This window comes from Pygocentrus nattereri, chromosome 13 (genome assembly GCF_015220715.1).
Source record: "Pygocentrus nattereri isolate fPygNat1 chromosome 13, fPygNat1.pri, whole genome shotgun sequence".
Classification (NCBI taxonomy): Eukaryota; Metazoa; Chordata; class Actinopteri; order Characiformes; family Serrasalmidae; genus Pygocentrus; species Pygocentrus nattereri.
Genome location: NC_051223.1, coordinates 24,497,413 through 24,510,115, shown reverse-complemented (window position 1 = coordinate 24,510,115; position 12,703 = coordinate 24,497,413). Strand labels below are relative to the sequence as shown.

The window sequence follows — 12,703 nt, the reverse complement described above, 5'->3', positions numbered from 1 at the left end:
TGGCCAAATTTTCGTTAGTTATATCTGTACATCTGTAGTCACAGTACATGAGTTTTTGAAAGCCAATGCTGTCTTCTTTGACCTTTGGTATAACACAGAGTAATAGTTATGATGGCTAGTAGATCTGACAGTGAGAGAAGCTGCAGAAATAGGTGAAGCTTATTGTGTCAGCTGCCTCTCATTACAGCACACGACAGACACCACATAACTGCCTCGAAAGAGAGCCCTTTAGAAGCATGGATTTATTTTGTGGAATGAATTACCAAGTATAATTAAAGCCTTAATCTCCTTTTTCCCCTCAACAAAACAATTTTGTACGAACCCAGAGAAGCAATCCAAAATTAATTTACCGCACCAGTGATTAGTATTAATTCTTTGCCAGTTTTTTCACTCTCTTCTCCCTCTCTCTCCCTGTTTCTCTTGTGCAGTGCATAGATGAAAAGATAGGTCCTGTTGTAACATATGATATGATCACGTGTAATTAACGTAAGCCTAATGGTGCACAGGGGGCTAGCAGGCATGTACTCTTAATAGACCTCATCTAGGGAATGGCAGCTTTTGTCTCTTTGTGTCAGCGGGGGCTAGTTCATGCCATGAGTCTGAAACCCCATCACAGACAAACTAATTCTTCTTCATGCTGGCCAAGAAAGGTCCTCCTCATCACTGTACATGGTAAAAGGAGCCAGCAGGCTGCAGATGAAGTGACATACAATTCCACATGGAACTATTCCAGCTATTGGCAAATGGGATGAACTAATGCCAAGATGTGGAAAGTGTTCCAAGGGTTGACTACACTGGTCTCTTGTCATCACTCTTAAATGTAAAGGTGCTGTAAACAGTTCTTTGGTGCTGTGGCTTAGAGCCACCACTTTGTTTTCCTAAAGTACCTTTCAATGGAAGGTTCCTTAAAGAACCATTATTGCAAATATTTCAAGAACATTTTTAAAGAACCTTCAATGTAAAGTTACTATAACAATTAAAGATTTTTCCTAGAACTGTACATCCAGGCCAAGAACAGTTTAGGAACCTTTATTTTTAAGAGTGATGTTGAAAGTCTGACTTGAGTGAATGAAAAGCTCTATGTACCTGTGTCCATAATTGACCAAAGAGGGATCAGAAAGGCTTATTGCACCAAAGTCGCCAACACAGAGAGAGTAAGCTAGTCTGCTTAATTAGAGCAAAAATGAAATGGCATGCAAGAAAAAAGAAGAAAGAATGAAGCAAAAAAGGAAGAGCAGCTATGACTCTCGCCCTAGCACCCCCTTGCTTATGTACTTTGACGAAAACAGGCCAGTATTTTTCAGTCACTTTCTCAGGTGACCTCTAGCAGAGATGTAAAGCCTTGTTTGAGTGGACCAGGCTCTTCATAGCGTGTGTAACGAGGGGATGACAAAGTACAGAAACGTGGGATCGATGTGAAGAGTGAAGCCCTGTTTGTTAGAGCAGGTGCGCGAACGTCTTTGTGTTGTTTTGGAGGACAGAAGGGAGGGATCGATGGTGCGTTTGCTTTGTGTAGGTAAATGATCGAGGTGGAGACGGACAGGTACACTCCGTCTTGTGGCCCTCGGGGGACTGAAGACAAATTGGCCTAAAACCCTCATCATCCCTTTCACTTCCAATTCTGAGCTTTAACACCAGCATTGACTGCAAGCAGCTGCACAGGGCTTCAAGCAAGCACGGCCTCATCTTTCCCCTGAGTTGGGAACATTTTCAGAATACCCACTGTCCTCTCCAAGGTCATTACAGGTCAAATTCACCCAAACAGTACATTTGGAAATCTTACATTAACAAATGTTTGCTTCAGTTGTGTTTATTATGTTGATGTCATGTCAAGAATTAATTACTTTGGAACAGAAGTCACAGCACAAACAGTTCAGCATGAACAACAGAAAAAATGCAAAAATGTAAAGAAAATTTGCGTCAAGAACGTTCTTATTATTTCCAGTTGGTGCAGGAGCCACTTGATTTTGAAGCTGGGTCAAAGACCAGCCCAACAGCATCAGCACAGGGAACAAGTCTATTTGTTGAAGAAAGAAATATTTATTAATAATCATATTAATCATGATGATAATAATCATAAGATAATGATATAATAAATAGTACTGGTTGTCTGAAGCACATTGGAAGCATACAGAAAGAGAACAACTCAAATGCAAAGTCAGAGAGACCCAGAACAGCTGAAGTTTAGTCTTTTCATTTTTCAATATCGATTTATCGCTCATCTGCTTTTTTTTTTACTTGTAACTCATTTGGAGCAACTGCAAAATATATATGAAGAAAATAAAACTTAAAATATTAGAAATAGCTTTGTTGTTACATTGAGTCAGTGTAGCATATGAAGAACATTGTTATTTTTTTTCATTTTCTCTTTTGTAGTATAACATGTTTTTTATTGAGCTGACAGAGGAAGGAGCTTTTGTACATTTGTAGTAGAAAAGAAAGGGGCTGGTAGCATACAGACACTGGATGGATGGATAGATGGATGGATAGATGGATGGATGGTTACCCTTTCATTGAGACAGCCTACTCACACCCCATTCAAACCTTTGTGCTTAGCGGAACTGGTGAAGATGTGCAGGGCTGCTGCGTCATGGGGATGACGCGACTGACTGTTGGACTGGGAAAGCTATGGTAAAGACTGGACTGCTCCGTCAGTTGGAGTTGGAAAAAAGTAGAGTTGAAGCCGTGGCTGAAGGGATTTCAGTGGACAAAGTTAGCTGCATAAGTGCTCTAGGGCCTGGTGAAGTGGGTAGACAGGAAGACGAAAGTTTTGGCTAAATGGAAAAAGTTTAGGGGATCAAGCACTCATTTCAGGTCAAGCTAAAGGGAGGGGACTATGAGCAGACTACGGTTTGCATCGGCTCTTGGCTTTGGGTTGAGGAAGACAGGGCGAGCTGGCTTTGGTGCTTAGGTGAATGGGTCTGTGGTCTTGAAGGAAGCTAGTAGTAGCAACAGGGTGAAGACAGCAAGCCAAAAAGGTACAGTGCAAGAGCTGACACACCTCACAGCAGTCAAAAACCAGGACATGTAAACAAGATATATGTGTCATATAGACAAAAAGCAAAGAAATAAACCCAGAGGTCTCGGATCTCTGTGGAATTGACATCTTTTTGTTAAGTTTGTTCAGACACAGTCTCTTTCAGTGCAGATTCGGCCACTCGGTTTTAGTGTCCCTGAAACAGCTCGTCTCGACTGGCAACTCCCGTCTGCCACTGCTGATGCATGGAAATGCTCCACAGCTTTCTTCTCACAGGTGAACAGATGCCTCCACTGCCCAGGATATGGTTACCTTTAATGATCCATTAAGTATCAAAGTAGTACAATCGCTGAGATACGAGTTGCCAGCTTCATAGAAAATAAAGTATTGTTCTGAGAGGAAGAATGCAGCGAAGAGGAGTTATATCTTTATCTATGGAGGGGAAACATGTCAGTTCTGTCTCGTCATAACACCTGAGTCCAAGGAAGCTCATGATTTTGCAAAGCTTGGGAATGCCATCTGGAGGAGATTACCTACACGTTACCGTTCTTTCACAATGAACCAAAAATCTGATTCCTGAAAAATAAATGAGTAAATCAACAGTATGTCACATCAAAAAACATTTTTCATTTTTTAAATCCACATATAGAGTAATACCTCTTAACAGGAAGCTTTTGCATGTAGGTAAACTGTTCACATTTTGCATCAAGAAAAACAAACATTTGAGAAGTCATTTTTTTCTTATCTAACTCAGACAGCACATTGTTCCTTTTTTAAGCACATTGGTAAACCATTCTGACTGATTCGATAATTTAGCGTGTTGCTCATGTTGTTCTGCAGGTCCATTGGCTGATTGGAGCTCCTATTCCGTATGCGAGAAGTCAGCCAGACCCACAGAGTTCCATCTCGTTTCCAACAGAACTGGGGTCCAGCATCAGAACAGAGACTAGCTAGACCATGTACATACATTTACAAAGTACTGCTTAAAAAATAATGACATGTACATAAAAAGTTCAAGAGTTTGAAGTACATTCAATAGCTGAAACAAAGACTTAGACAGACAGAAAAATGCCACCGAAGTAAAAATCTCTCAGTACATAGACAGTGCATAAATTTCCGTCAAAAATGAACCTGAACCACCATCGAAAAACAGAAGATAAAATCATCATTTGAAGGGTCGCAAAGTCACAAATAGATATATTCATATATAAATGTTTTCCATACTTGTAATACAATAATACAACATTAGTAAATGGCTACAATTGACATTTGACCATGCTCAGCAGCATGTTATTAGTACAACGTTTAAATATATAAGGATGTCACTAAAGTGGAGCTTGATAGAAGTAGAAAGGTAACAGACTTTTAGTAAAACTTTGCTTGCAACCCTTTGACTAAACTGCTTGCCCACCTCACTTTGTTTCTCACATTATAGCAGGCAAGAGCCCATTTTCAAGATGGATGGCCAAACTCCTGTGACAATACCAAGCAGACAGCTCCAATTTTCTTAATTTGTAGCCCCCTGACACCATGTACAAAAGTGGTTTACTACACAGCACGGCCACCTCCACAACAACACCACAATGTAATGCTTTTTGGTAGCACTGGGGCCACGAATCTATGAAGCCCCCTTCCACCTATTTCCCACTAACTCCCTTGCGACCAATACATGCCCACACACTACAACATACGCACACACACACATTCATACATTCACACCCTTGTAAGCCCCAGTCCTCTCATTCTTCTACTTCAGTGGGCCTTTACACATTGTGCTACTGAAAACAGAGGGTTGAGAGACACATGAACGGCTATATGAACTGCATCCGGTAATCTGGCTGGGTACGGACATTAGCAGGTCTTGTACTTCTAGCTCTTGCCACATTTAGCCTTGACGTGAGACTATTCATGGCATCCATTCAGCATTCTGCATTGGCTACAACATGGGAACAGCTTCATAAGACCTATATAAGACCTTTATCATTCGTAACAGACCTCCATAAGACCTTTATCATTCGTAACAGACCTCCTTAAGACCTTTATCATTTGTAACAGACCTCTGTAAGACCTTTATCATTTGTAATAGACCTCCACATAAGACCTATATAACTCCTTTTTTTTTGTGGACAGGCTTTTGTTGGTATATTTACAGCACCTTGACTTCACCTGCCTCTCTCCTTTCATTTAAGAGATAACAAATTTCAAAGTCCTATCATCTCCTCTTAACACTGGGTTATACTTGGCATGAAACATGATAATTATAGTACAGTGGACCTATGTCTGCAAAGTCAAAATTTAAATTCAAAATTAAACTTTTTTTTTTTTTTTTTTTTACTATCACATCTAGTTATAAAATCTGCTTTAAGCCATCATACTGACATTTGAGAGATGGAGGGCGGAGGAGTGAATAAAAGCTTCTTTCAGGCCAACAACACTGACTAAAAGGCCCATGACCTTTTTTCCCCTGGAAAGTAATGCAGTTCAACAGGAACTTAGCCTTAGCCCACCGAGGCATTAACTGTCACTGCTGACCCACGACAGCAGGTCAGTGATGGAAGACACAGCCGTAGCACGCGCTGGAGCTCCGCATGAAGCCAGGCTGTGTGGAATTGTGTCTAAAGGAGCTGCAGCCCCCCCTGCCCAGTGCCCTTTACCCCACCCAGTCTTACGGGCAGGACAAACTGGTCTGCAACAAGAGGGGGGTGGGGGGTGTTACTGGGGGGGGCAGATGAACACCCCCCACCCCCCTCTCCAAAAGCACTGCATTGATGCATCATTCACCTCTGCTGATTTTTTTTTTTAAACATTTGTCTTTTTGTAACATATTTATACATACATATATCGCTATATAGATATATATATATACACTCATCTTTTACTCTTTTTGAAATCATAAACTTAAAAAAGTTTAGAAAAATAAAAAGTTTTATGATGAGCTCTTCTCTTGTCCTCCACCCAGCCAGGCTGTCCCAGGTGAAAGCTAGCTCTTCTCTCCCCAACCTGGCTGCGTCATTCACAACGTCTCCATTTCTGTACGATGCCTTCAGCTCACAGCCTCGGTGGAAAGGATCCTTTGAACTTCTTTTTGTGTGTTTTCTTTTTTTTTTTTAACGTGTATTTTTTTTCTCCTCCTTATACCTTCTTGTCGTCCACTATTTTAGCTGATGTCCATCTCTTCTATGGTCCCTCCTTTTCACTTTTATTTACTAGAAATACAAAAACAGATTGGTGAGTGAGAGGGTATCCTATAAAGCTCCTACATCACAACAGGTAAGCACACATTTTTGCTAGCATGCATTGTTGAACAGCTGAGCTAATTAATAAACAAGCAAAAGCCAGTTTGCAAGGAAAATTCTGCTTATTACATTCTGCTAATTGCACTGACTCAGAAGAAATGGCATTAGAAGTAATCCTCGCATATAAGACTAAACATACATTTTGGAATTATCTCCAAATCCTAGAATAGAGGGACTGAATTGAAAAGCAAGATGCAACCAAAGAGCTTCAGCTAAAGCTGAGCATAATTAAGTAGTTTTATGAATGTGATAATGAAGAAGGAAAGAGCGGAGGTTCCACAATGAAAAGCTGGACAGCCAGACAGAAGAACAGAGAGAGAGCGTAAGAGGAGGAGAGGAAGAGGAGAGGGACTGGAAGAAGAAGAGGAGATGCAGGGTGTCCTGGGGGTGCTCGTCCTGACAGAAGCTCTCTAATTTAGGGAGATGTGGCAGTGCACTGAAGAGCCTCAGAAGAGAGTACAGGCCGACTTTAATTTTAACATCACTTTGTAGTTGCTCAGCCCTCCCTGGAGGAGCCCACAGATGTGCTCTGGCATACTGATCAAGCCCAATGATGGGCTTCTGTTCTCGACATGAGCCACATTATCTCTTACACAGACGCAGGACAGGCTCCGGCGGGCTTTCACTTGACAAACATGGACAGAAATAGACTGAGGGAAAGGTAGTAGAGCCACTCCAGCGAATCAGCAGCTTGACTCTGTCCACTCACGTAGGACAGTGTATAGACTCTCTTTTCTTTTAAATGATCAAAAATGTAAAAGGGTGAAATGTAACTGTCCACTAATAGCGAAAAAAAACCCCCACTAAATATGCAGAGCTGGTTTCCTCAGACGTGAATTAAATCTGGACTAAATTGCATTATCAGTGCTAAATGAACACTGAAAAGGCTTTTTAGTATAGGATTATACTTAATCCTGCAATGTCCTTTTATGAAATTTAAAAATGTTGTTTTCTGAACTTGCCTGAGCACAAATCTGAAGTTTGTATCACTTATCAAATCACATTTTCTCTCTGGCATCTGTAACATGTATGGGTTAAAGGGGAATTCCACCAATTAAAAAAAAAATTATTCTGTACAGTTCAGTCATTAAGATGGTTTGATATTGGTTTGATGCGAAATGGTTTCTTGTAGACTCTGATTTTCTTAAAGGGAAACACAACCAATTTTTAAGTTAGAAAGTTCCTCATAATTAAATGGTTAAGAATACAGAATCATTTAGATTGGTTTGGTGTGAATCGGTCCGTTCTACAGAAATTTAGAATTGTTCACAGTTGTGGTGCCTGGAACCACCTCTAAAAGATCCAGCACAGAAGGTTATTACATGGTTATGAATATGTTGCCCGAGGCATTGTTTTATGATAGTTTTGTGATAAAGTTTCAAATTAAAATGTATTTTAATCATAGTGGAGGGGTACATGCAGGGCATTGTGAGGCAAAATAGTCCCTCACAGAGATTATTTTTTCAGATTTTTCACTATTTTACAATGTAATCATTGTAATCAAACATTATATTTAAAAAACAGCGGTAGGTTCACCGCTGGTTTTGGATAGTAAATAAAATGGCTACAATAAACTATTTTCTATCTATTATCTAACCACTCTAAATGACTGTTTACACAACAGTGGAATTCCCTTTTAACAGAGGTGGTGATAATTGATGTATACATTTGGTAAATCTGGGGGAAATTCTATATCTAATTCTCCTCACAATGCTCTGCTTTCTCCTCTTTGCCTCAAATGGTTTTATATAAAATGTAGGGGTAAAACCTTCTCTCCAAATTATTGTAAAACAATGCGTCAAACATCAGGGAACATCTCTGATAACATAAACAATTCTGACTCCATAGAATGGTGCACTGTTGTTCAAACATCAATTGCATTCATATACAAAAGATAAATGTTATAATTCTTTTTTATTTAGACACAAAAACAGATGAAACCTTTGTCTTTATATACTGTACAGTACTATAACTACAGAATCTTCTATAGAGTCTATAACAAATGGTTAACTATAAGTAAACTCTTACTACCAGTCAATGATTTCAACACACAGTATGATTCAGAAAAACTGAAAATGACCAGCACATATTTGCACATGATCTGAACAGTAGTTACACATTTAGGACTACAGGAAAGGTGACAGATTATACAAATAAAAGAGGATTTGATACAGTATATATGTGTACATATATCTATGTATAATATATGCACTAAGATACATTTTTGCTTCTTTTTTAAAAACATTATCTAAAAATCCCCTGACAGAAGAAAATTCATGTGAAATGGGACACTGAAAAGACTTTATTTTAAATGACTCATTTCATAACTGGAGCAAAAGTGCATTAATAACAATCTAATAACTGGTATATAGCAGCAATAGAAGGGTGGACATGATTCTTTTGCATTTCACATCTGCTTGTGGTCGTTATATTTCAGTGGCCGTTATATTTCTGTTGCTATCCATGCCGTGTCACAAGCTTTCACTGCTTGTTACAACTCCAGGTTTTTTCACTGTGACATATGTTTTGGCCTGTGCCTGTGTCTCTCCATATGCCTGTTTTTGCATTGGGTGGAGAGGTAGGGAAGGAGGTAGATTATCTTACTTTTCTTGGATGTATGTGTCTCTTTTGTAAGCTTTATCTACTCTGATGTCATTGTCAGGTTGAATTATTTTAAAATAGAGAACACGATTGCTCTGGTTTGTAAATTTGAGTGTTTTGCTGGTCTGGTTTTTCAAGTTTAATTCATTTTTATATATTAACTACTTTATTATTTATCGGAGACATTTAAGAACATGCACTATACCTACTGTATTAACAAATGCATTCCTGTAGGTCTTACAATTCTAGTAAAAGAAGAGTGTTTTTTGCTAGAACTGGTGAATATTTTAAAACTTTTGTCCCTAAAATGAAAAAAAAGTGAGACAGAGAATCCATTGCTACTTGGTACTGGTCCTTGGCTCATGGTGCCATCTTACAAATGACTGCATTAACAGAGCCAATTAAATGGGGACTATTTAATGGCACACTGCAGCATCCATGCAAGATAAAGACTTCCATCATGTCAATCTGCAAGCTCACACTTTCATTTAGATGCCAGCAAACTGTCCTCTAAGCACTCATCTCTTTTTCAGCCCTATTTAGCCTCACCCTCAGAACACTATAATCACACAAATAGCTAATTGAGCTATAATTGAGTAATAATGCAGCATGATTAATACAATTCTTTGTAATCTAGATAAAATGTGATGGCCTTTACAAGGAGCCACTTAAATCAGAATGAAGTGTTTCATATTTCTGCATAGATACTGTATGTGTTTATAGTTTATTCTATTTTCCATCAGATAACTTACAGTGAAAGCAACAAACACTTAACAAAACAGGATGTTTAGAATTAGATTTATCTAATAATCGAACATCTGTTATTTTACACTGGTAAAAGGAGGAGTCATTTAAAATCGTGTCTTTCATTGAACTGAAAATGAAACCAAAGTCAGAGAGCAGATTAAATACCTTATATACATACATTTAAATAGCCCGACTACACTGCACAGAGTTATTGAAACACATTTAGACATAATCGGGTCTCTCTTCGGAGGAAGTACAAAGAAACGTGATTTAAAGCCTCTTACACAGTCATATAAAAAATTCACCACGGAGTATCCTTAGGCTTGTAGTATAAGTTTATAAAAGGAAGAATTGATAGTTTGCTTTGTTTCTCTAAGCTTTAAGCACTACAGTAGAGCTGTGATTCCTTAAATATGCTAACACATCTATTTGTTACACACAAGTATACATCTTCATATCGATCAATCTAAGGTCTGCATCTTATTTTTTAAAATATAAAAACGCATATATACACAGATGAATAAAAACAAAGTAACCACAAAAATACTGTAAAGAACAGATAAAGTGCAAGCTTGGGTTTAGAACATGAATGCTATTTACAGCTTATGTTAGCGGTTGTTTTGGAAGTGCTAGCCCAGTATTCCATTCCCACAGAGAAAGAGCTTTTAAGGTGTTGAAGCTTGGTTGTAATCTGATAAAGGAGAGCAACATTTTCATCTTGGAGGCACTGTGTTTCGTGCTACCATCCGAAAAAGCATTTATTCTCCTATAAAGCAAATAAAAACTGATGACTAAAATATGGAAGCGGTCATGCAGCACACTGTCTGGTTTGTGCAGGTGCTTGTTTAGGACTTCAGCTTTTTTCCCACACAGTAAAAACTGCCTGACTTGACCTGTAATAGTGTTTTTGTGCACTTAATGAAGATTCTGAAAATCTAAACAGCAATGCTGTTTTGGATATTTCGGGTCCATTATAAGAATAAAAAAAAATTATAATTTTTTTCCCCACCAATTCAAACAATGAAACAAGTGTAAAACAGAAAGATCTGAGAAACACTGAAAGATTAATTATATATTAAATTAAATCATTTAACTTAAATCAGTTGAACTGATTTGTAAATGTTTTTTGTCTTTTTGGCTCACATATAAAAATGTGAATTGAATAGTGTAGTAATTAATTTACTGTGCATTATTGTAAATAATTATTAAGAATAATAAAGTGATATAACTGAATAACTGAATCAGCGTTATCATTATCTCATCAGTGCTAATATGGGCTGATTAAATATTTCTACATTATATTACTACTACTAACGACTGGTCTCGCCTCTTTGACTGCAAGCTTTATTTCTTTTTATTAAGGTTTCTTCCTACAGAGGAAGACGAAGGCTACAGATGTGGAGGGGTGGTGGTGGGTGTGGAGGGGTGGTGGTGGGTGTGGAGGGGATGCTTATTTAAGTGAAATATTATGTTGTACGGTAGATTTCTTCTTCAAAGGGGAAAAGCACTGCATCCAATCTCTGTTTTACAATGGGCTGCATGCGATTTCAGACTAGCAGGAGAATGGTGTGTCTAGAGCCACAACCACTATGGTAATAGAACGAGCAGAACGACAGTGCTATGCGCAGAGTAAGCCTAGTGTATCTTCAAATGAGATCAGTGGTTATTGACTCAATGGTGTTATCTTTAATCTGTGGAGTAAATTGCCTTGGATGCTGCCTCTCCATCCTGGCTCTTTTCTCCCTTTCTTCTATAACTCCCCCCTTTTCGATTCCATTCGAAGAGAGCAAGCAGCTATTTACTGGGCAGGGTGTGTGTGTCAATGTATGGCTATGTGAGCTGCTTCTCAGCCTCAGGGACATGATCAACGCCCTGAGCAACTCGGAAACGAGAGAGGCCCTATTTCACATCGAGGATTATTGGCTTCTCCAACTCTTTCTCTCTCCTTCCTTCTCTCTCTCTCTCTTTCACAGACACTCTTTCTCTGTATGTTCTTTAAAGGCCTAGCATGTCTCATCACAGTCTGTCTAAGGGTAAAGTCACCTTGAGGGAGAGCCTAACACCTTAGTGAACTCCTCAACTGAGGAAAAGAAATACAACACAGTTTGACTGGGACACTGTGCTAGAATTCTAAATTTTACCATTTTAAATTTCTGCAAAATTCACTTGTTGAGAAGCAAAAAAAGACAATCAGATTATTTTGATGAAAAATGCCCATCTTGGAGAAACAGTAAAAGCTGTTATAGCATCCCTGCCTGAGGCCTTTAGAGAATCTAAAATCTACCTCACAGAAATATATTACACAAAATTTAAAAAAATGTTGACTGAAGCTTAAAAGACAATCGTTTTTATGTTGTGGTCTAAAGTGCAATTGTATTCTCAGCTTATTTCCATAAAATAAAAGGAAAATAGTACCCTAATACTTTTTTAATGTATTTCCCTCCAACTTAGTGCTAGCAACAATATGAAAAGGCTTCACTGATTTTTGGTTTAACAAACAAAAACAGCTATCTTTGCCCTGCAGGCATTATGACTTAAAATGTAGAGTAAAGCTTCTCTAGGATGGACTATTCTTTTTCAAAACACTCTATATGACTTTGGTTACTTCTGTATGTGTAAACTATGCTGAAATTTAATAATAGAATTTTTGGAATTCCAGAAAATAAATACTAGAATAAATTATTTTATAGGTCTTTCCATCTTCTAGCTGAGATCGTTGTGTATTTGGGTGCACAATAGCATGGTTAACTAACACATATTTTACCTGAGAGGAGGTACACACCATGTCTGATAAGGTCCAGTTGATCTTCCCAAACCCGAATGATTCGTCTTTCTCTCACATCCCTTTGCCACCATGCAAGAGCTCTTAAATCTTTGCTGTCTTATTAAAGGTTCTGAAACCAGCTATACATTTTTGGACTCCTAATAATGTCGAACAAATATATGACTTTGGTGGGACACACCAGGCACTTAACAAGTAACTCAACAGCAGATCAATACCTGAACATGTTGCTCAGAGCTGTGCGGCTCTTCATCTTTGCAAAATGTGCAGCATCTCGAGGGACGGAAAAGCCTCTTTGTT

The 12,703-nt window shown here is 38.5% G+C and overlaps 1 protein-coding gene across 1 annotated transcript in view; it reads right to left on the bottom strand.

Annotated features, from left to right (window-relative positions):
* Nucleotides 1–5,015: 5,015 nt before the first annotated feature.
* rbfox3a (RNA binding fox-1 homolog 3a) overlaps nucleotides 5,016–12,703 on the bottom strand; it is a 511,986-nt gene continuing 504,298 nt past the window's right edge. The window contains exon 16 of the mRNA XM_037544452.1: nucleotides 5,016–6,183. Within this exon, the coding sequence (XP_037400349.1) occupies nucleotides 6,181–6,183 (3 nt within the window). The 3' untranslated portion in view covers nucleotides 5,016–6,180. The remainder of the gene's footprint in view (nucleotides 6,184–12,703) is intronic.